The 22,866-nt window shown below is 36.7% G+C and overlaps 1 protein-coding gene across 1 annotated transcript in view; it reads left to right on the forward strand.

Moving 5' to 3' along the window:
* The window catches only part of ANK2 (ankyrin 2), a 412,172-nt gene that overhangs the window by 267,141 nt on the left and 122,165 nt on the right, over window positions 1–22,866 (forward strand). The window contains 7 exon segments of the mRNA XM_027837420.1: window positions 2,094–2,192; window positions 3,131–3,229; window positions 8,358–8,456; window positions 11,286–11,483; window positions 15,009–15,107; window positions 15,802–15,900; window positions 22,352–22,549. Of these exon segments, the coding sequence (XP_027693221.1) occupies window positions 2,094–2,192; window positions 3,131–3,229; window positions 8,358–8,456; window positions 11,286–11,483; window positions 15,009–15,107; window positions 15,802–15,900; window positions 22,352–22,549 (891 nt within the window).

A 22,866-nucleotide genomic window follows, 5' to 3' on the forward strand; every position in this document is an offset into this window, starting at 1 on the left:
GACTACCCTGGATTTTAGGAGCAAAGTTAGTTTATGAGGTCATCATATGGAATCATTACCCCAAAAAGATGAAAATATTTTTGTAAATAGGAAATAAATGTATATCGGATATAGTAACCAAGAAATGAGAATTCATATGAACCATTTATACAAATATGTGTGTTTATATGGACATATGATATACATATGTGTATGTATATCATATATTCACACACATATGGGGGGAGGTTAATGTTAGAACTCCTAAGCAAAGTAAAAAAAATGAGCAAATTCATTATGTTTATAATCTCATAGTGAAAAATAAATCATTCATTAGCTTCAGTAAGGCCTTATGTTTTTGTGAGAATAGTCATACTATGTAAATGTTAACTAATATATAATAAAAAATTATGTTAATTACAAACACTGGTACATTTCAAGCATATTAGCTCTTTGTGACTGGCAGCTAGACTAGAATATGTTAAGGAGACCCATTCAAATAGTTTTAATTTGGTTGTAGAAGTGTAAGTTTGGCCCTAATTAATGAATTTCCTAAGAGTTGTCAGTAGGTGGAAGGTGCCAGAAAAGGTCTGTCATTTCGTCCGTATTCTTAGGGAATATATTCCAGTTGTGGCTGAGAGCCAGCTTCAAATTTCTCAAAAAGTATTTTATAATAATTATTTCAGTACTTTAATTGTAACTTCAGAGCTGTGATTTTTGTTGCTATAAGGTTTTCCTTCCTCCCACATAGATGGCAGATCCCCCCCCCACACACACTGGGCCGACCCTAACATCCCAGAGAGCTACTGAAAAATGTCCCCTGCTGCCACCCTGGGGAGGTGCCCCTCCAAACTTAGGTGGGCTCATTCTCAAATAGGCCTCAAGGTCCTGCCATCTTGGTAGGGCGTGGTGGAGCTGGTGCTCTGCTCCCATAGTCTTAGAAACCCACAGTCACCCTCTACTACAACCCCCAAACCATGAGGAGAAACAAGAGTAGAACTTTAATGGAGGAAAAAAAAATAGCTAAATTGTCATTGATTGAGAAAAGTAAATGCTCAGATGCACCAGAATAGAAATAACTATTTAAAAGGCATATTCTGCCTTTGCTTTTTTAGGTTTACTCATTAAAAAACAAACAAACAAACAAAAAATTTCTCATCGACATGCTGTAATTAATTCTTCTAAGACCTAGATTTCCATGTATGAGGTATTATAACAAGCAGAACTTTGTGATGGAGATTTCTAAATGTCTCTTTACTTTATAGTCATACCTTATATATAAAAATGTCAGCTAGTTAACTGTTTAGTCCCAGAACTGGAGCAGTATAAGCTTCACAGCACAATTCCTGGATACAGCAGCATAAAACTTGGGACATAGAAACAATTGTATAGGTCTTATTTTAGTTTATTGTTAATTAAGGGAGCAAAATCCCCACCTGGAGGTTTTAGTGTCCTTCGTTTATGTTACAAAGACTCCAAATCAATGGCTCCAAAAATCTTTCTATTTGAAAACTATAATTACAAAATGTATATGTACATATACATATATATAAATACATACAAATATAGGTATTGATATGTAATCATTATATTTCAGTTATGACTCCCAGAAAAATAACAGAAAACAAATGAGGCAAACATAAACATTAGGCAAAGGGCCACAGGCCATGCTTTTCAAGACAGGTTAGCCATTCAGATACTTTAAAACTTGTCTCTTTATCAGCAAAATATTTTCTTTCCTACAAAGTCTGCAAGAAAAGCCAATATGACCAATCATGATTTGATTTCTGGGCACTTCTTAGACCTTCTAAAAGAGTCAATGTTGTCCTCTTTGCTCCTCCAAAGAGAGAGCCTCCCCTACCTCCCTTTTCAAAAACATGCCAGCGTTGGGGCACGCAGGCCAGTTCCCCAGTCACTCACGAGGGGAAAGTCCAGTATCACAGGAGTGTGGGACTGCTGCTGTTACCTCCCTGTGTCCTGACTCATGAGGGTGGGAGCGGCCCTGGTCACACTCCGTGATGAGGTAACACTATTGCCTGCAATGTGCCAGCATGGAGTTGTGTGATGATTCTGTATCTGCATGTTTTCAACTAACTTGATTGTCTCTCGCGCAGAATGGTTTTACTCCACTGCACATTGCGTGCAAGAAAAACCGCATCAAAGTCATGGAACTGCTGGTGAAATATGGGGCCTCAATCCAGGCTATAACAGAGGTAGAAAATGTTTCAGCTTGTCCAGAAACATTCTTTTCTCTTCTCCTGTCCTCTCCTCTCCTCTCCTGTCCTCTCCTCTCCTCTCCTGTCCTCTCCTGTCCTCTCCTCTCCTCCCCTCCCCTCCCCTCCCCTCCCCTCCCCCTCCTCTCCTCTTCTCTCTTTCTTCTCTTCTTTTCTCTTCTCTTCTCTTTTCTTCTCTCCTCTCCCTTCTCCTGTCCATCTCTCTCTCTCTCTCTCTCTCTCTCTCTCTCTCTCTCCCTCCCTCTCCCCCTCCCCCTCTCCCTCCTGTCCTCCCCTCTTCCTGTCCATCTCTACTTTTCTCTTTGTCTCTCTCTTGCTGTTTCCTCTCTTTCTCTCACTCTCTTTGTCTCTCTCCCCATCTCTCCCTCCCTCCCTCTTTTCCTTTCTTCCTCCCTATACCCATTCCTGTCCATTTCTCTCTCTCTTCACCCTCTCTTTCTCTATCTCTTTTTTCTCTCTCCTTCCTCCTTTCTGTCTCCCTTTCCCTATCTATTTCCCCCTCTTCCTGTCTCCCTCTCTTTCCCTCTTCCTATCTATTTCCCCCTCTTCCTGTCTCCCTCTCTCTCCCTCTTCCTATCTATTTACCCCTCTTCCTGTCTCCCTCTCTCTCCCTCTTCCTCTTTCCCCCTCTTCCTGTCTCCCTCTCTTTCCCTCTTCCTATCTATTTCCCCCTCTTCCTGTCTCCCTCTCTCTCCCTCTTCCTATCTATTTCCCCTTCTTCCTGTCTCCCTCTCTTTCTTTCTCTCTCTATCGCTGTTGCTTCGGCTCTCTCTCTCTCTATCTCCCCCTGTCTCTTTTCTCTCCTCCTTCCGCCCGTCTTCTCTGCTTTTTTTTCGCTCCAGCTTTCTTTCTCTAAAGAAGCCCCCACGCCCCTCACTCGTGCAGAGGAGTAAAACTACTATTGCTTTGTTTCGCAGTCTGGCCTCACACCAATACATGTGGCTGCTTTCATGGGCCACCTGAACATAGTCCTCCTTCTGCTGCAGAATGGAGCCTCTCCAGATGTCACTAACATTGTGAGTATGGCTTGGAATAGAATAACCACAGAGGGCGAGGGAGAGAGAGTTCTGCGTGTGTGCGTGGTCTTATGTGTGTGTGTGTGCGTGTGTGCATGTCAAAGCAAGGGGCTGAGCTGCCCCAGAGATCTCCACTGTCATGTACTTCTGATTAATAAGACTTCCAGACATTGATCCAAGAGGCAGCTTCGTAGCTTCTCAAAAAGAATATCGCAGAAATAAATTTGGAAGCAACAGCACAGGAAATGTTGAGCCTCTTGGGACAGATGGGTTAAATAGGCATCTTCTTGAATACTCTTATTAAAAGTAAGACATTTCTAAGCTGCCCCGAAGATGAAAAAAATGATTGACCATGGTAGAACCAGGAGGATGCATCACGTTGCTTGAGTGAAGTGTAATTCCAAGAAGCATTCCATCCAAAAATCAGGAGGTTATGGTCCAATCCTAAGGACGTTTTAATTAAGAACAACTTTATTGCTTGTTCTCCCCCCATTTTCTAGCCTTTTTTGGCCTGTATACCCTAAAAGAGCTGCTTCACATCAGTTTTTCTTGTATAACACAAACCAGCATTAGTTTCCAGATGACTTTTCTTCTGCTACAAAATGCTAGATAGGTCAGTTTTCTTCTGGCTAGGTTGACCTAACATTTGACCTCATTTTCCTTTCCTATTTTTGTTTTATGTCTTACTTCCTTTCCCTTCAAGCCTGATTATTTTAAATCTCTTTTCTAAATTAATGTCCTTTAATCCTAACTTGAGACAACTTCCTAAGTGAAATCAACTTGCTTGTTTGAAGAGGTTGTTGTTTGAAATTTTAAGGCATTTACTATTTCAAATCCATATGATAACAATTATTCACCACAAAAGTCCATTTAATTTTTTTATTATCAATATACATCGTCTTTAAAAGATTGGCTTATCACTGTTGCTCCTATTTTTTGGTGTCTCATTCCATTTGGGTTGTGAAATAGAATGGCCAATTTCACTTTTTGTGTATGGTCTTTCACACATTATTATTTCTGTAGTTGCACACTGTTTCTGTGCCTAAATTTCTAATATGAGTACAAATTATTTTATGTCCTTGATGAAACCTAATTTAACAGAAAATAAGAATCATGAAACCCTCTTTATTCACACTATGATTTGCAAACTCCACTTCTAACAGAAACCAAAAGCTTGAATGCAACAAGTACCACCAAAACTATGACATACTTATTTATACTTACGCAAAATTCTAGATCATTTGTGCTTTAAAAACTTTCGTGTGAGTTGAAAACATGATACAAAATGATGTGTCTATGATTTCAATACAGATTTCACATGGAATCCTATAAAATATTATTTTGGGAGTCTTGCTAAGATCAGCACCATAAATGAGATTCTATCCCTGATTTTCCTTTTAATTGATTAATTTACAGCCATTTAGAAATCATAGTGCCTTACTGTTGTTTGGTTGATTTTGCATATCCTTCCTTGTAGTAAAAGTGCTATATGGTATATAATCTATTTTTTTCATATTAAACTAAAATAAATTTCTTGGGGGAATTTTGTGATAATGCCTTAACATGCTTAACAATACTCTGGTGTATCATAAATCCAGGGTTGAGAATCATCTCTTTCAGGGAATCCATTATTCCAGGAGAATTCATCTTTTGCCCTTTATTCTCTTTTCCCCTGTTCTAGCTCCATATGTCCACATAGGTATACATACACACACACACACACACACCCCCTCCATATTTTAGATAACTGACAGTGTTACCTTTTCCAAACATCCTTTTCCTTTTCCTTCAACTATAAGGCAGTTGTGATATAACAGGAAAAGCCCTGAAGTCAAAGTCCTAGGCTCAAATACTGAATCTATTGCCTTTGGCAAATTCCTCAAGTTCGTCTACTCTCTCCCCAAGTTTTCTCATCTGCAAAATAGGTGTAAACTCATATTATCCACCTCACAAGACTGTTATGAGGGACATGTGAAATAACATCTGTGATGTGCTTCACAAATTATAAAGCACAATAAAAATGCTAGCTGTCATTAGGAGGAGATGGGACTTTTAGGGACGATAGCATCAACAGAACTTAACTGGAAATCAAGGGATGGAGTGTTTGTGAACTCTTCTGAGAAAAAAAAGAATAAGAAAACAGCTACTGTGTAACCAGAACTCCTGTGAAGTTGATTCAGAAACTGTGTGGACACTTCCTGCCTGCTTTGCTGTTTCCAACTTGATCAGCTCCCTGCCTCCAAATACCCCCACCCCCAGATCATTCGTTTGTTGCCTGAAATCCTGTTGCATTACATGAATGCGATGTGGTCTGTTATGCTTGACAGCTTTCTGACTTGATGCGGCAATACTGTAACTTAACATCGCTGTCAGTGGGGTCAGTTTCACCAGCCTGCTGATGGGATGGGGGTGGCATTAGACTTGGAAGTTGCTTAAAATGTGAGCATATTCATTTATTCATCAGATTTGTCAGAGTTTTTAAGTTCTAGATGATATTTACCTGGACAGTTCTATATTTTTTTTAGCTGCGTAATTTTTTTCCCTTTTATTGATACATACGCTTTGAAGACTATGATTACAACTAACAATGATAATATTTTAGCAACTAGTAATGAATAATGGTCAATTCAACACAATACTAGAATAAAAAACAAATCACTGACATACCTGTAGCAGACAATGGTAGATTTTTATTTTCTTCTTTTCTCAGTAAAGTAAGTTTTTAATGGCAAAGAGGAGAAAAGAGTGGAGAAGTTAATTTTTTTCTGGAAATATGCTTTACACTCCCACCCCAAAGCTAATTTAATGAAATCAAGAAAAAAAAATATGATTAGATATTATGGGGGAATTATCAAGAAAGAAACTAAACTTATTTTAGTTAAACTAAAACTAAACTAACTGAAAATTAGTTAAAACCTCAAAGCAGAATAACTCTGTAGTGTATTATATATGTGTGAAGTGTGTGTGTGTGTATATATATATATATATATATACACATATGCACAGAATTTAACCTCACAACATTGAGGGAAAATATGGTAAAAACAAGAGTGAATTACTTGAAATTCAGTGTAGGTCTAGCATATTTTTTTGGATTCATAATTTTATTTAAAAAAATTGGGCCGTTCTGGAGTCTAAGCATATTCTTTGCTTTCACCAAGAAATCTTGTAAGCTACAACTACCATAATGCCATTTAACCTAGAGATGTGATAAAAAATGATCGAGTTGTCCAGTTACTGGTATTAGAGAACTGACTCTCTTTTTGGAGACTAGTGGCCAATGACATCAAAGCACTAAGAAATCTTGTCTTTCTGAGGAGCAAAAATCTTGAAATACTTAACAGTTATAAAATACAGGAGTTGAGAATGGCTTTTGTGTCAGTGTCAATTTTCAGACAGCACTTTAGATTCATATTCTTTTTTAAAGGGTAAAGTGAATTATCTGTTCTTCTTAAATAGTGAGTGATGTGTAATCCAAGAAAATACAGAGACTTTTAGCATAAAGTATTTAAAATCATTTGAGAGAGATTATTCTCATTTGAATATTAACTATTCATTGACTAAATGGCCACGGTCTCCTACTGCACCCTGGGGCCATCTCCAGTTGTCCTGATCTATATCTTGCCACTGGGCCCAGTGGCAGAGGAGAAAGTGACTTTGCACAGTCCTCCCTCAATTTAATCCAATTCACTTGCAAGTCATGACATCACCTTCCTGGTGTCATGGTGCAGCAAACAGTAACAACAACAGTTCTTAGGGATCAAAAGAGCTTGACTATAATCAGTATATCAGACATCTCATTTTATCTTCCCAAATCTCTTCTAGATTTCTATTTGCTTGGCTTTTTTTTTCCTTGGTCAGTAAAACCCAAGATTTTTCATTAGGATTTGTGAGAAATGTCCAGACAACCCCCTAAATTTGGAAGTAGGATGTTGAAGATAAGTACTTAATTCTACTTAGGATAAACCAGAATTATTTTTTTTAAATAATTCTGACCTGTATATCTGTTTGTTCCCCATTCATTTTTTTTCATGCATAACTAAAGAATCAGAAGATTCTATCAGAAGAGTAAATAAAATGCTGCTGGGCCATCTAGTCCATTCTCCTGCCTTCATTCAGGACTATAAGGCTTTCTTGTTTTAAAGATAGACAGATATTATAATCCCTTGCAAAGAACACTCCAGACTTGACTGTTGATAAGTTATCCCTTAGATCTAATGTCTGTCCCTCAAGCTCCAGCTTAAGTCAGCTTGCCAAACATAGCACATTACTGCATCACAAAAATGCTGATAGGCATGCTCTGATGACCTGGGCCTGTCTAATCCCTGGTAGACATCTCCTTGACACAGTGAATCTCCTGGAAATCCACGTTTAACCTCTCAGTCTCTGACCTGAAGCCAAAAGCTAGGAAGTCTCTTTAAAGAACCATGTATGAGTAAACACAGTCATTAAGATTAGGGTGACTGCTAGAGATTATCCAAGTCAATGTACACTACAACATAAAGTATTCCAAACTTAAAAATATTCTGAAATACGAGAGGAGAGACTACATGGGAAAGAAATCTTGAATTAAAACGCACAAAATAAAATAGGATTATAGAGGAAATCAATTGAAATACTGTTACCAAAATATTAAACACACACACAAGTTTATGGATTCCAGGTTAAGAAACTGCTTTATGGTGCTATGACAAAGATGATCTCACTGGAGACTATGTTTATGTTGAGTTTTGAAGTTAACTATCCTGCTTCCTTGCCTTCCTGGCAAATCATTCCACCACCCCACCACCCCTGCTTTGTGTATCCTGGACCCTGAATGCTCAGGTGAGTTTACAAGGATGTTACACATTGAAAATATGTTGGGAAACACTGGCTTTAGATGCTCTTCCTTGTTAAATCCATAGAGAAATTGAAGGAGAATATAATATATTTGATTAACTTGTAAATTGCTTTTAATTGACCCCAAACCTTTCTCTTCCTTAGAATAATCCCAATTCCTTTAGTCTTTCCACCTAGATCTTCTCCAGTCCATTGACATGTTCCTGTATTGCAGTACCATGGGCATATTTATTTATGACCATCCAGAGGAGTAGGTTTATTTGTGATTCAACTCTTTGTTTCCTGGCAGCGTGGAGAGACTGCACTACATATGGCAGCCCGGGCTGGGCAGGTGGAAGTAGTCCGTTGCCTTCTAAGAAATGGTGCTCTTGTGGATGCCAGAGCCAGGGTAGGTATCTAGGCAGCTTTTCCTACCCATCATGTAGAGTTTTCTCCATTTAAATAAGGGTCTTATGCTCTGACAGTGAGAACAGTGCAGCCGTTTCATGATCTAATATCCTTTATATCAGTCAATCATCAACAAGTATATATTAGGCACCTACTACATGCCAGTCACTTTACTTGTGGCGAGGGATACAAAAAAGAAAACAATCCCTACTCTCAAGTAGCTTATGTTCTAATAAGGAAGACAGCAAGTCTATAAAAGAATATGTGAATATAAAACGAATAAATGAAAATATAAGTATATATCCCCCAACCCTTTCAAACTCCCCCACACAAAGTAGTTAAATACAGCGTAGGTTGGGAGAGGAGGCAGTAACAATAGTGGGGCTTAAGAAAGGCTTCATACATTGAAGATGGCTCGTGGGCTGCATCTTCAAGGAAAATAGGACTCTGTCAAGCATAAGTAAGGAGGGAGGGAGGGCATTCCAGACCTGGGCTGACCAGTGCAAAAGCCCAGAGATGGGAGATGGAGTATCGTGAGGACCAGAAAGAAGACTTTTATATTTCATTTTTCAAAGCATTTGTGTATCTATTATATCATTTATCATTGGATTTTTTAACTAAAAATGGTACCTCCTCTACATCAATATATACATATATACACATACATACATACATACATATATATACACACATATGTATAAATAACTATATCTATCTATGCTTCTCCCAGTATCAAACAAAGCCAAGGGGACAGCTTGGTGGCGCAGTGGAAAGAACACCAGCTCTGAAGTCAGAAGGACCTGAGTTCAAATCTGGCCTCAGACCAAACATTTGACACTTACTAGTTGTGTGACCCTGGGCAAGTCACTTAACCGCAATTGTCTTTAAAAAACAAACAAACAAACAAAGCCAAGCAAGTTTCCTTATAAAATCACTGCTCACAAATGTTCCATTTTTTTCCCCACTCACCTGCTTTACCTCCTGTTTTATAGAATACATTTTACCCTTCTGACCATTTGTGATTTTACACATTTAGGCTCTCTAGTTTCTGAGAATGTGGAAAGAATACTCTAGATTTGAGTCAGTCAAATCTAGAATATTTTAGATTGATGTCTAGGCTCAGTTATACCAACTGCCACTTACTAGCTCCATGTCTGTGGACAAGTCATTACCTAACTTTGTTTTCTTTTTATAAAATGGGGATTTACTGCCTGTTTCAAAGGGCTATTGTGAAGGAAATGCTTTGCCAATTAAGACCTGAACTTTATCTTTTTTGTTTGTTTGTTTCTGAAATGGAATTTATATTGTTCCTGCTCCATCAAAAAAGACATATTAGTTATGCATATGTTATATTTAATTTATGTATATTATATTTATGTCATATATATTACATATGTAAGCTATATAACATAGCATGGTCTAAATGCGTAGAGATCCAGTTTCTGGATCAAGAGGTCTTTGGCTCAAGCCTCACCTCTGACATGTACTTATGGGTTTGTGGGATGATAGTGGGCATGTCTTTGAACTAGTCAATTCAGTTGTAGTATCTAAGATTATAAATGGCAAAACAGTTTCAGATCTACATTGACAGAAGGACTTTCTCACCAGGGGCTGTCTACATCATTGAAATGTTAGGTCCATGTCTTTACCCCTTTTGTCAATGTTCCTAAGTCATAATACTTTCTTTGTTCTTCTTTCCTATTTTTTAATGACTGCCTAAACTTTCTTAGTGAATGATTTGCCAGTCCTTCCTCATAATTTTTTACTAACTGCCTTCAGGATTTTCAGTCAACAGGAATAATAGGATGCCAATGACCCAGTAGCATTTCTTACCTTTGACAAGCACACAACGCTGCATATATCTTTTTTGTTTGTTTGTTTTTTGTGTGAGGCATTTGGGGTTAAGTGGCTTGCCCAAGGTCACACAGCTATTAAGTGCCAAGTGTCTGAGGTTGAATTTGAACTCAGGTCTTCCTAACTCTAGAGCCGGTGCTGTATCCATTAAGCCACCTATTTGCCCATACTGCATATATCATGAGATGTGATTTCTCTTTTTAGTTATCTTCATCTTTATCCTTGGATAGGTACTGGGTCCTGTACTCTTCTGTAATCAAAACAAAACAAATTAAAAAACACATTTTCAACCTTGATTTATATTTAGATAAAGTGAATACTGAAGCCTCTTTTACCTCAGTCAGCTGAAAAGAGTGATGTGTTGATTATCAGAAGCAAGTAGAAGTGAAAAGAAACATTGATCAAAATCGTGGAAATATGTACTTGTCCTCAATGCCTATTACCAGTGCATCAACTCAGTACTATAAAAATTTTAGAGGGGCAGCTAGGTGGCGCACTGGGTAGAGCACTGGTCCTGGAGTCAGGAGGACCTGAGTTCAAATTTGACCTCAGACACATAACACTTACTACTAGCTGTGTGACTCTGTGCAAGTCACTTAATCCCAATTGCCTAAAAAAAAAAAAAAAAATGCTAGATGGCACAAGTTGAAAGAGTGTGGGATTTGCAATGAGGAAGACCTGAATTCAAATCCTGTCTACTTAGTAGATATATAACTTTGGGCAAGTCACTTAACTTCTGTCAGACACAACTTCCTTTTAAGTAAAATGGGGATAATATTTATATCTCAAAGGTTATCATAAAGATTGAATGAGATAATACATGTAAAGTGCTTTGTAAAACTTAAAATACTATGTAAATGAATAATAATGAGAGTAATAATAATTGCAGGGGGACATTGCTCCAAGGGCGGTCGAGTTGGAATATGTCATTAGGGAGTCCTTCTGGCTCTAACTTTTTGCTTGACTTGAGTTGTAGGAGGAACAGACTCCCTTGCACATTGCTTCTCGCCTGGGTAAGACAGAAATAGTCCAGCTGCTTCTACAACATATGGCTCACCCAGATGCAGCCACTAAAAATGGATATACGCCCCTGCACATCTCAGCCAGGGAAGGCCAGGTAGATGTGGCATCAGTACTTCTGGAAGCAGGAGCAGCTCACTCTTTAGCTACTAAGGTAAGGATACCTCTTGACAGAGAGGTGAAGGATTCAGACTCCAGAATTAGACATAGATGTTTTGGACGTGGCCAAGATGGAAATTTGTTTTGCTTGACTATACTTTTTTGTTACAGGAGGTTTTTTTTTCCTTTTTCTTTTCAATGGTGATGGGTGGTAAGAGGGAGAGAATCTATTTTTATTCATTGAAGAAATAAAATTTAATATAAAAAAGATATTGAGATAAGCGGTCAGAGTAGTTGCAATAATAAGAGAAATCAATTGTGGGCTTCTTTCAGGGCTGCAAAAAACCAGACATAAACTTGCTCTAAAATTCATATCTGACCCTTTGGAGTGGCATGTTTAGCTTCATTCTTTAAAAAAAAAAAAATAAAGATTCAAATGTCCTATTTACCCTCCCCCCCAGTCAAAAAAAGAGTAAATGGGAATTACTTATTAGTGTTGGGGATAAGCTTAATAATATATTCAATAAAAAGTGCTGAAGCCATGTATTATTTTGGGGGAGGATACTGGATTTAATTCTGTTGGAAATAACAATAGTATTATTTCCTGGGTACATGAATCTCTAACTTTAAATCATAGATTATCATAATCTTTCAATAATATTCTTGTCACTGGGAAGTCATTCTGAGTGATGAGGGATTAAGCTCAGTTGTGAAAGAGCAGATAGGTGCTATGGAAGCCATATCTATAGGGCATGTCATCACTGCTCAGATTATATCCTGGACGTAATAAAAGTCTGGGCTCCAAAGCAACAAAAAAGACACGTTATACATTGTTTCAATAAAGTTATCAATAAGACATTTCTATAAAATCAATCCTAGAGAGCTCCATTAATTTCTATTATGAAATTGGAGATGTGTTCCCTTGCCTTCCCATCCAAGCACCACAAATATAACCTTCCCCAATATACTAAATTGTAGCCAATGTGATTAAGGATTAATATTATATATAGCCCTATCACATGCTAACTATTCTACCAGTAGCCCATTATGTGAAACAAATTGTAGTCTCACTTAGCAGTTTACCATCTTAACTCTATTCTCTTTCTCAGATCTTGTCTTTATAATCCCCCTTTCAAGAAATTTGGTCTCATTTTTTCCCCTTCATCTGGATATTTACGGCATTCAAGTCAAGATAGCCTATACAGTTACACAGTAGATGTTGCTTTTTAAATACATGACAAATTCTAGAGTAAAAATTCCTTAAATTCATTATTTGGGGTTATATAAATCAATTAATTCTCTACTTTGGGCATTTTATAAGTTTGGAATTCTAACATAATAATGGCTAGAGTTTGTAATACCACTCTAAGGTTTGCAAAGTGCTTTTAGATCATTCTCTTCATCAGAGCAGCTAAGTCTTTCACAAGTTACTTCATTACAATTTTGCCGTTACTGTGTTCAATGTTCTCTTGGTTCTGCTCACTTTACTTTGCATCAGTTCATATATGTCTTCCCAGGTTCTTCTGAAACCATTCTGCTTATCCTTTCTCAGAGCACAATAGTATTCCATCACAACCATATATCACAACTTGTTCCCTATGGAGGGGCATCCCCTCGATTTTCAATTCTTTCCCAACACAATACTCTAATTATTTTTCTACCAATAGATTCTTTTTCCTTTTCTCTGATCTCTTTGGGATACAGAACTAGTTGTTATGTATTGCTGGATCAGAGGGTATGCATAGTTTTATAGGTCTTTGGGAGTAGTTCCAAATTGTTCTCCAGCATGATTGGACTAATTCAGAACTCTACCAATAATGCATTAGTGTCTCTATTTTACCAGATCCCTTCCAGCATTTGTCATTTTCCTTTTTTGTTATGTTAGCCAATCTGATAGGTGTGAGATAGTATCTCAGAATTGTTTTAATTTGCATTTCTCTAATCAGTAGTTATTTAGACCATTTTTTCACATGACTGTTGATGGCTTTGATTTCTTCTTTTGAAAACTGCTTTTTCATACCTTTTGACCATTTATTAATTGGGGAATGGCTCTTATTTTTATAAATTTGTCTGATCCACCACTTTATTTCTTAGCCAGTAGATTGTTTTCATGATTACCATTTTGTAATATAGTTTGAAATCTGGTGTTGCTAGGCCAACTTCATATTTTTTCATTGGTTCCCTTGAATGTCCTTGACCTTTTGTTCTTCCAGATGAATTTTGTTATGATTTTTTCTGGTTCTACAAAATCTTTGGTAGTTTGATTGGTATGACTACTGGACTGTCTTGAGACTAGTTCACTGCAACTCCAGGATGATGGTTTCAGATTGTGGGAAGTAGTTGTTATCTCAGGCTACATATCTATCTACATTGTAATACGGTGTTCGTTACACTGGGTGGCTGTTGATTAGAAATGTAAAAATATATTTTTGTGTGTATTTATAAACATGTGTTTACTGAAGACTATTTACCATTCAGTTGAAAGTAGGCTTAAAAAATTCTTTCAGGATATCACCATGTTTAACAAACTGGCCTTAATTAACCCTGTATTTTGACAGAAGTTGAATGTATTTTATGAAGGAATCAGCTTGTAAACATAGAACTGCTCTTCTGGGAAAGAGGAAAACCAGCCAGCCAGGATGGAGGATGTTGCTGATGCTGGATATTTTTGTCATGTTGTTCTGCAGACCATGTCACTAGTCATATCCTCTAAAAATATAAATCAACAACATGATAAATAATTAAACTATTCCCTGCCCTTGCCACTAAAAATATAAAACCTTGACTAGACAAATCCCCAATGAAAAAAGTAAAGAAATGGTGGACAGAAAAGAGAAAAGGAATGAGGCTAAGCATCCATGAACACAATCCTTTTGGATTCATGAGCCAAGAAAAAGATAAGTATAGTTTTATTTCATCTGTACCAATTATGAATATGTAGGTAGGTTTAAATTAAAATCCTTCCTCAGATGCTTATTAGCTGTGGCAAGATATGGAATTATGCTCCATCTCTTTCTTTTTAATGTATTTGCTCTCAAGAAGGTTCTACTGACCCTGGGCAAGTCATTTAATCTTTCAGCCTCAGTCTCCACATTTATAAAACAGGGATAATATTAGCAATTACCTCTCAGGGTTATGAGGGTCAGAAATGAGATAATATGTGTAAAGCGCTTTGCAAACCATGAAGTACTATATAAATGCTAGATGCTATTCTTATTTATATCCCATGTTTTATGCACAATAGACACTTAATGCATGTCAAATTCTTACACTAATATTAGTCTGTTAGAGCGTACAAACGTCAAAAGTCAAAATTTAATTTTCTAAGTTTATTCCTAAACAGGTATTTTTCTTCCAAATCCAAGTTTATCTTGATCTTTCAATGATAAACTTTTTTCCTTTCCTTAGTCCTTGTTTACTGGTAACAGAAATCATGTTTACCTGTCTTTTCCTAAATACATTTTACATTCATCATTTGGGTCAGGTTAATTTTTTTTTAAATGACTTGTCTAGAAGTCACTGAAGTAACAATTCCATTTCCTCCCCCCCACCATCTCCCTGCTCTTTTTCACATTTTCAGAAGGGATTTACACCACTGCATGTAGCTGCAAAATATGGAAGCTTGGATGTGGCAAAACTGCTCTTTCAACGCCGCGCTTCCCCAGATTCTGCCGGCAAGGTAAAGCTATTTGGCATGGGATGTGTTGGAAGAATGAGAAGTCTAGAGATCCTGTGACTATCCTGTGATTAAAGGTCATCTATACTCTAAACCTGCAGCAGATTAAATTGTAGAAGAAACGCTATGATAAAGGATCATTTCTGTCTCTCCATATCGAGATAGAGAAACCAATTTATACTATCTGTCCATACAGCAGTGTCTCCATCAGTTCATTCCCTTTGACAATTCATACCAGTGTTATGGACTTTTTTATTGTAGACCCTTCAAGTTTTTTTTTAATCAAACAGATTAAAAAAAAACAAACAAACAAACATTGTTAGATGAGCTGACAGTGGAGGGAGACGTCTTATTTTGCCAAAGCTCCGAGGTAACAGAAACCTTGGCGGTTCCAGTTTCACATTTTTATTCTTTGGTTTATAATAAAAAATAACACCTGTCAGTTTCTTTAGTTGCTTCTCAGTAAGGTACACCGTGCTTCACTGTGGCTATATTTCGGTTTCAGATGAAGTTTCTAATACAAAAATAATTCCGTAATTGTTCAATGTTCTTCTTTTGAGTTCACGTGTCCTTTGGTTAATCTATTAACATGAACTTAATCAGTATCAATTTTATTTTTCTTAATGACTCCTGGCAGCTTCGTCGCAGCTAACAACCGTTTTTTTTTAATGCTCAAACTTAAAAACACCCTTTACAGAATGGCCTCACCCCACTCCATGTTGCTGCTCATTATGACAACCAGAAGGTGGCGCTGCTGTTACTGGAGAAAGGTGCATCTCCTCACGCCACTGCCAAGGTGAGATGTCTGCTGTGGCGAGCCATGCCCTAACAGCTTCAGTGGGTCTGCTTTGTAGGTCACGTAAATTGATCCAGACACATTGGGTTGAATTGTGATCAGAAGGAATGGAGGGTTTAAGCATATACAACACAGTGAAACTCTATGTAGGTCTAGTTACAATGTTTGAAAGTATTTTTTTTTTCCCCTCTGTATTCTTACTTTTTTTCCTTCAGGTCTTAACTTTTAGTAGTTTAAAATCCCTCAGACATCTAACAACTATTGAAAAAGGCAGAGCTGTCATTGACCAGAGAAGATTTTTCTTACCCCAACTTAAGAGGTTGAATGATTTTGATTCAGTTCAATTTCACATCATTGATTATAAGCACTGTATTAGGAGTTAAAGATGCAAAGACAAAAATGTAGCCCTGCCTTCAAGGACCTTACAGTTCTTCGGAGGATCATAACCCTAATTTAAGAACTTATATATGAAATGCAGTAAATTGAAACTTACATAAAAACCATAGTGCCTTTTGCCCTCCAGCCACCTATGGCCTCAAATTTACTTGCTGGTTACATGATCCCAGATAATCCCTTAAGAATATATTATCTTTTGAATTTAAAGAGGAATAAAGTTCCCTGACCAGAGTGAGATTTTTCTCTACATACGTGATACAAAGTACTATAATATAGATCTAGTTAAGCCTCAGAACAGTGATTTCCCCACAAAATTGAATTGTTTTTATTTAAAAGTGAAGGGAAAAGCTTAGGGTAAGTTACCTGTTCCTGATAAATTTGAGCTTGTCCCAATATTTTATTTTAAACTCTAAGCCATCTTCTCTCTATACTCTCTTTTAATGATTTCATCTGTTCCCGTAGTTTCAGCTATCACCTTTAAACAGATGACTTTCAAAGCTGTGTCTCCAGGGTGACCTCTTTTCTAAGGTCTAGATCTATCTTTCAAACTCCCTAAAGGATATTTCCAGTGACATATATCTCTTTCCACTCCAAAAGCTGCTTTTCTTCCCCATATTCCTATTTTTGTTAACGACACTGCTTTTCTCCCATCTCCATGTGTTTGAAACTTCGTAGCCATCCCTGATTCACCCTTTCCTATACCCCTCTTCTCCCCAGACCTCCATTTAATCATCTGATCTTGTCAATTCTTGCATGTTACTTCATCTTTCTGAGCTTTGGTTTCCTCCACATTTGTAAAATGAGTGGATCAGAATAACTAGTCTCTAAGGTTTTTTCCAACTTTCACATGCTATGGTTTGAATGTAGCAAGGAAAATATAATGTAGAGTATTAGCTAACATTTACTATAAAAGAATTTTCACAAAACAAAGTAAATGAGTTGAAAGTCCAAATACATCCCTGAAAATAACATTTTATTCAAAAATGGAAATCTCTTTACTTTCTCTGTATGTTACTTTGGAGATGCATTTCTCTTATAAAAAATCCTGATGTTTTAAAATTTTCACTTTTGAATTTTAACCAAATCAATAAACATTTATTAAGTTCTTACTATGTGCCAGGCACTATGCTAAGTTCTGGAGATACAAAAAGAGTCAAAAGACAGTCCTTTCCCTCAAAGGGCTTACAATCTAATGAGGGAGACAATGTGTAAATATATATACAAAGCAAGATGTCTACAGGCTGTATATAGAAATAACAGAGGGAAGGCACTAGAATTAAGAAGGGTTGGGAAAGGCCTTCTGTGAAACAGAGGATTTTAGTTGGTATTTAAAGGAAGTCAAGCTAGAGCTGAGGGAGAACATTCCAGCAGAGAAAATACCCAGAGCTGAGAAATAGAATGTCTTGTTCATAGAATAGACAAAAGGCCGGTGTTACTAGATTGAAGAGCACATGTCAGAGAATAAAGTATAAGAAGACTGGGAAGGTAGGACGGGGATAGGTTATGGAGGGCTTTGAATGCCAACAAGAGAGAGAACATTTTGTATTTGGTCCTAGAGGAAATAACCTGAATTTAGGTTTAGCTGTGACAGAATCTGTTACCAACATTTAAAAGTCAATTAGATTTTCTTCTCATACCTAGTGAGATCTTCAGCTAAACTGTAGCCTCGCATCCACAGTCACTATTTTTTTTTCATTTTTATACACTCTGAAATAAATGTATACCATAGTGACCACCTTTCCTCAATGATTTTATAAATGATGAAAAATAGATTCCAGAATTATAGAAATCTCATGGTTGGAAGAGACCCTAGGTCCATCTAGTTCAGTCTTGAAGTGAACAAGATTCATCTCCAAGCTATAACTTTACCCTCAGCCACTTTATTAAATCACATACCTGAATCTTCCACTTTATTTAATGATTACGGACAGCAGTGGGTTCTCAAAGCTGATAGTTAGTGGAGACTGCAACAAATCTCCTTAATAAAAGGACTTGTTCTGTGAAGTTTGGACTCATTCAAAGGGCTGCACTTGAGGACCCAAAGCCACAGGTTCCCCACCCCTGGTATAGAGCTTAACACCAAGTCTGTGCTCTTTTCATTAAATAACACTGCCACTTACATTCTATTTTGCATTATGGTTTCAGGCCCATATACTTATATATACCCTTTTTTCTTGTTGCATTATTTTATATCTTCTGGACATTAACATCCTTGGAATAAAGGGCTTCTTAATCATTTTTATCCATCACAGTGCCTTACAAGGCATACCTCCAATAAATATGTGCTAGATGAATGAATGTATCAATGATCATTTTACACTAATTAAAAATAATTGCCTAACTGGCCTTTTAAATCATTATTTTCCCAATCTGACCATTCCTGCTGTTTTAATAGATCTATGGTGTCATTAATGTAGGTGGTCTTTCCAGTGGGTAGAGATCACAACCCATGCACTCTTCCTTCATCCTTTGCAGTTCTCTTCTATGTTCTCCTCTAAATTATCCACAAAAGGTCCACCCCACATGTTGTGCAGATTCTGATGCCAAGCTGTCTGTCTTTTTATTCCTTGTTTTCATTCCATGACCAATCGAATTTTTCTGACCATGCTCATACTCTTAGATGATCTCCCTTACTCAGCTTTTTAACTTGTGATTCATCATTTGGAATATGATGCAGCCCAGTGATGCCCACTCTCCATCTCTCCGTTGAATTTTGTGTTCCCCACAATTCTAAATCCTTGAAGATATAATGTTCCATAATGTGTAGCTATATAGCATCAACAGAAGGATATTGATGGAGTTTTGTTTGAAAGAAAAACCTTGGAATCATTGAAAGCCCTACATAATCTTTCAAATGAAATCCAGTGCATTCTCTGCACTCTCATTCAATTCTCACCTCAGTTCCCTGTCCATCTGTGGTGTCTTTCTGAAATATATAGGCCAGACCAATAGGCCCACCATGAAGCTATATATTCTAGTCTGGATGATAGATATTTTTCATTCTCTCAATTTTTTTAGTCTGTGGAAAGATAGGCCAAGCTCTTGTGACTGATGATGGAATTTATTTAGGAAGTTTTTAAGTGTGCCTGGGCTTGATGCAATAAACTCAATCGTCAACTAGGCAAATAGTTAAAAAAATCAACAAATAATTATCGTGGGCCAATTATGTGAAAAACATCAACTGTGCTAGTTTCTATAGAGAACTATTATCTTTGAGGATAATGATTATGTTATATTGTACGCAGATTTAAAACATCTTAAAGTTGGAAGGGATCTATGAAGTAATCCAATGATATTATAGTAATAATAATTATAATAACAGCCAACTTAAGTACCTTCAGGTTCAGAAGGAGCTTCACTGGTATTTATTATCTAATCTGATGCTCACAACAACTGTCTGAAGTAGATACACTTATGATTCCATTTTAAAGATAAGGAAACTGAGGCAGAGAGAAGTTAAATGAATTGCCCAGGGTCTTAAGTTAGTTTCAGAGGCAAAATTTGAGCCCATCTCTGTCTCATGCCAAGTCCAACCCTCCACCCACTAGACTTCCCAGCTGCCAAGGAATAATCCCTTTTATAATGACCCCATTCAGTGGTTCACTCATCATTGCTTTAGACCATTCAGCTTTCAGACAACTCTAATTTTTAGGAAAAGAAATTTCTCCTTATATTGAGCTACAGTTTGCCTCCTCTGTAACTTCTCACCATTTCTGTAACCTACTGGTTCAAGAGAGATTGTCATAATGTCCCATGGAAAAACCCTAATTGAAGTTAGCTATTATATGCCCCGGAGTTTTCTTTTGAGTTAAAGATAACTATTTCCTTTGACTAAACTTCATATAGTAGGATCTCCAGTCTTTTGCCTTACTAGTCTCTTTTTCTCTGCCCCCACTCCAGTTAGTGTCCTCCCAAAAATGTGGTATATCTTGAATTGAATATGATACTCTAGTGGTAGTTTGATAATGGCAGAATATAGTTGGATCATGAACCTCCCTCATTCTGTACATTTCCTTTCTCAATTCAGCCTAAGGTAGAGCTTTAGATTTTCTGATTGCTCTTTATTACAATATTGCCCCATTTTCATTTTGCAGTTCATTAATATGTTCAGGTCAATTCACTTGAACTCTCATCTTGTCAGGCCTCTCTGAACTTCTACTTTCATAGTTGATTTTTTGAAGTCCTTTACAGTTATTCTTCTTAAATTTCACCTTCATACCAGCTTATCAGAATCTTCTTGGACTCTCCTTCTGTCATCCAGTGTGTTAGCTATCCCTCTAAGCTTTACATCATCTACAGATTTGATAATCCTGCTATCCTTGCTTCATACAAGTCATTTATGACAATGTTAAACAACAGAAATCCAAGGACAGATCTTAGAAACACCTCACTAGAGACTCCTTTTCAGGATTCAGTTACTTCGTGCCTTAGAACATGCAGTAAACAAAACAGCCCACCAACAAAGAGTGGGCCACAGTAACTGTGAAAAGTAATGAATCACTGTTCTTTCAGTCTAATCATTCAACTTGTTCTGAATCTCCATGACACTTCTAAAATAACCTAAGAGACTCGGTCAAATGTTTTCACATGATAAAATCTATGTATTTCATATATTTGTACAAAAAAGCTACATAATTGTAGAAGGTTAGGGTATTGAAATCTTTGTCTACTTCTGTCTATGGAACCTCTTCCTCCAATCTATCTATTTAATAATTGTCAAAAAAAGAGGAAACAAAATTAGTTTGGCTAGTTTATTATGAAGCCATCAACTCATCGATCACTGCTTCCTTTTATAAGTGTACTAAATCATTTTTTAGAAATAGATTGACTATATCACTCTTTTTACTTATGTAGTATAGTCTTGTATTACATTTCATATGTGTGTATATAAATGTATATGTGTATATATTTGTATATATACATATATATATCCTTCATTAAAACAAAAACTGGTAGTTTTAGTTGAACACACACCTAATTTAACCTAAATTGTTATATGGATACTAAAATAGTTAATATACTTTTAATCTCCATTGGCATGTGCAAGAGAAGTATAATATAGTAAAAAAGACCATTAAACTAAGACATGGAAGCTTCAGGTTCTAATATAGGCACTGTCATCAATTATTTGAGCTTGAGCAAGTCACAGTTGAAATTTCTGTTTATTCATCTGGAAATATCTTTACTACCAAAGCAGAATTTTTGTGAGAAAAATATTTTATAATTGTAAAGTGTTCTAGAAATGTGAACAAATATTAATATAAGCATGGTGTATACTTAATGATAAATAACAGTAATCCTACTGTTCTTTGCACTGATCAGCCCATATCTAGAGCATTGGGTTTAGTTCTATTCACCATGTTGTAAGAGGATGGAAATCAGAATGTTGAAGGGCCTGTCATAAAAGGAGCCATTGAGGAAACTGGTGATTATTTAGCTTGGAAAAGAAATTAAAAATAAAAGTATACACAATCAATGTATCCAAATATTAAAAGGGCTGTTGATGTAGACAAGAGAACTGACTTTATTTGTGTTGCTTGAGAGGGAAAGGCTAGTACTAATGAGTAGAAGTTATGAGGAAGTAGATTCCAACTCAACAAAAGAAGAAAATGTCTCTTTCTAAAAATGTCAGAAAGTGAAATGGATCTCCCAATAAGTAGTGGTATCCCTATCACAGGAGGTAGTTAATCAGAAGCTTGGTTGGTTATTTTCTTAGGAAGACTGTAGAAAGAACTTCTCCTTGGTATTATTGATTGGATTCAATGATTTATAAGGTCTCTTTCCCCTCTGAACTATATGAATGTAGAAGATGTGATATTTTAGAAAAATTTAGAATTAAAAGATTCAAGCTTAAAACCATGTTCTATAACTTAGCCCCTGTGTGTTGTTGGGCAAGCTATATAACCTTTCTGGGCTTTGATGTCTTCATCTATAAAATGAAAAGACTGGACTAGAGCCCTCTAAAGTCCCATGCAGCTCGAGATCTTTGGTCTTGAGACTTCAGATTATGCATATTTATGGAGAAGCTAACCATATGTTGCATTTCCTTCTCTAGAATGGCTACACTCCTTTGCATATTGCTGCTAAGAAGAATCAGATGCAGATTGCTACCACATTACTGAACTATGGAGCAGAGACTAACATTGTGACGAAGCAAGGAGTTACTCCACTTCATCTGGCCTCTCAGGAAGGCCATACAGACATGGTAACCCTGCTCCTGGATAAAGGATCCAACATCCACATGTCAACTAAGGTAATTTGTTCTTGCCATTGATTTAAAAAAAAAGAGGCTGCCAGTAAAAGGATAGATATAAATATATATATGTAATATAATCTGTACACAAATTACATATATATACATTACATATACATACATACTTGATTGTATTTATATATTCTGTGCATGTGACATGCATAGATATGTACCCATCTATGTGTGTATATGTCACCTATTTTGCTTACATAGATATGTACATATCTATGTGTGTGTGTATATATATAGATAGATAGATAGATAGATAGGTAGATAGATAGATAGATAGATAGATAGATAGATAGATAGATAGATAG

Source organism: Vombatus ursinus, unplaced genomic scaffold (genome assembly GCF_900497805.2).
Source record: "Vombatus ursinus unplaced genomic scaffold, bare-nosed wombat genome assembly UNPS02014821.1, whole genome shotgun sequence".
Classification (NCBI taxonomy): domain Eukaryota; kingdom Metazoa; phylum Chordata; class Mammalia; order Diprotodontia; family Vombatidae; genus Vombatus; species Vombatus ursinus.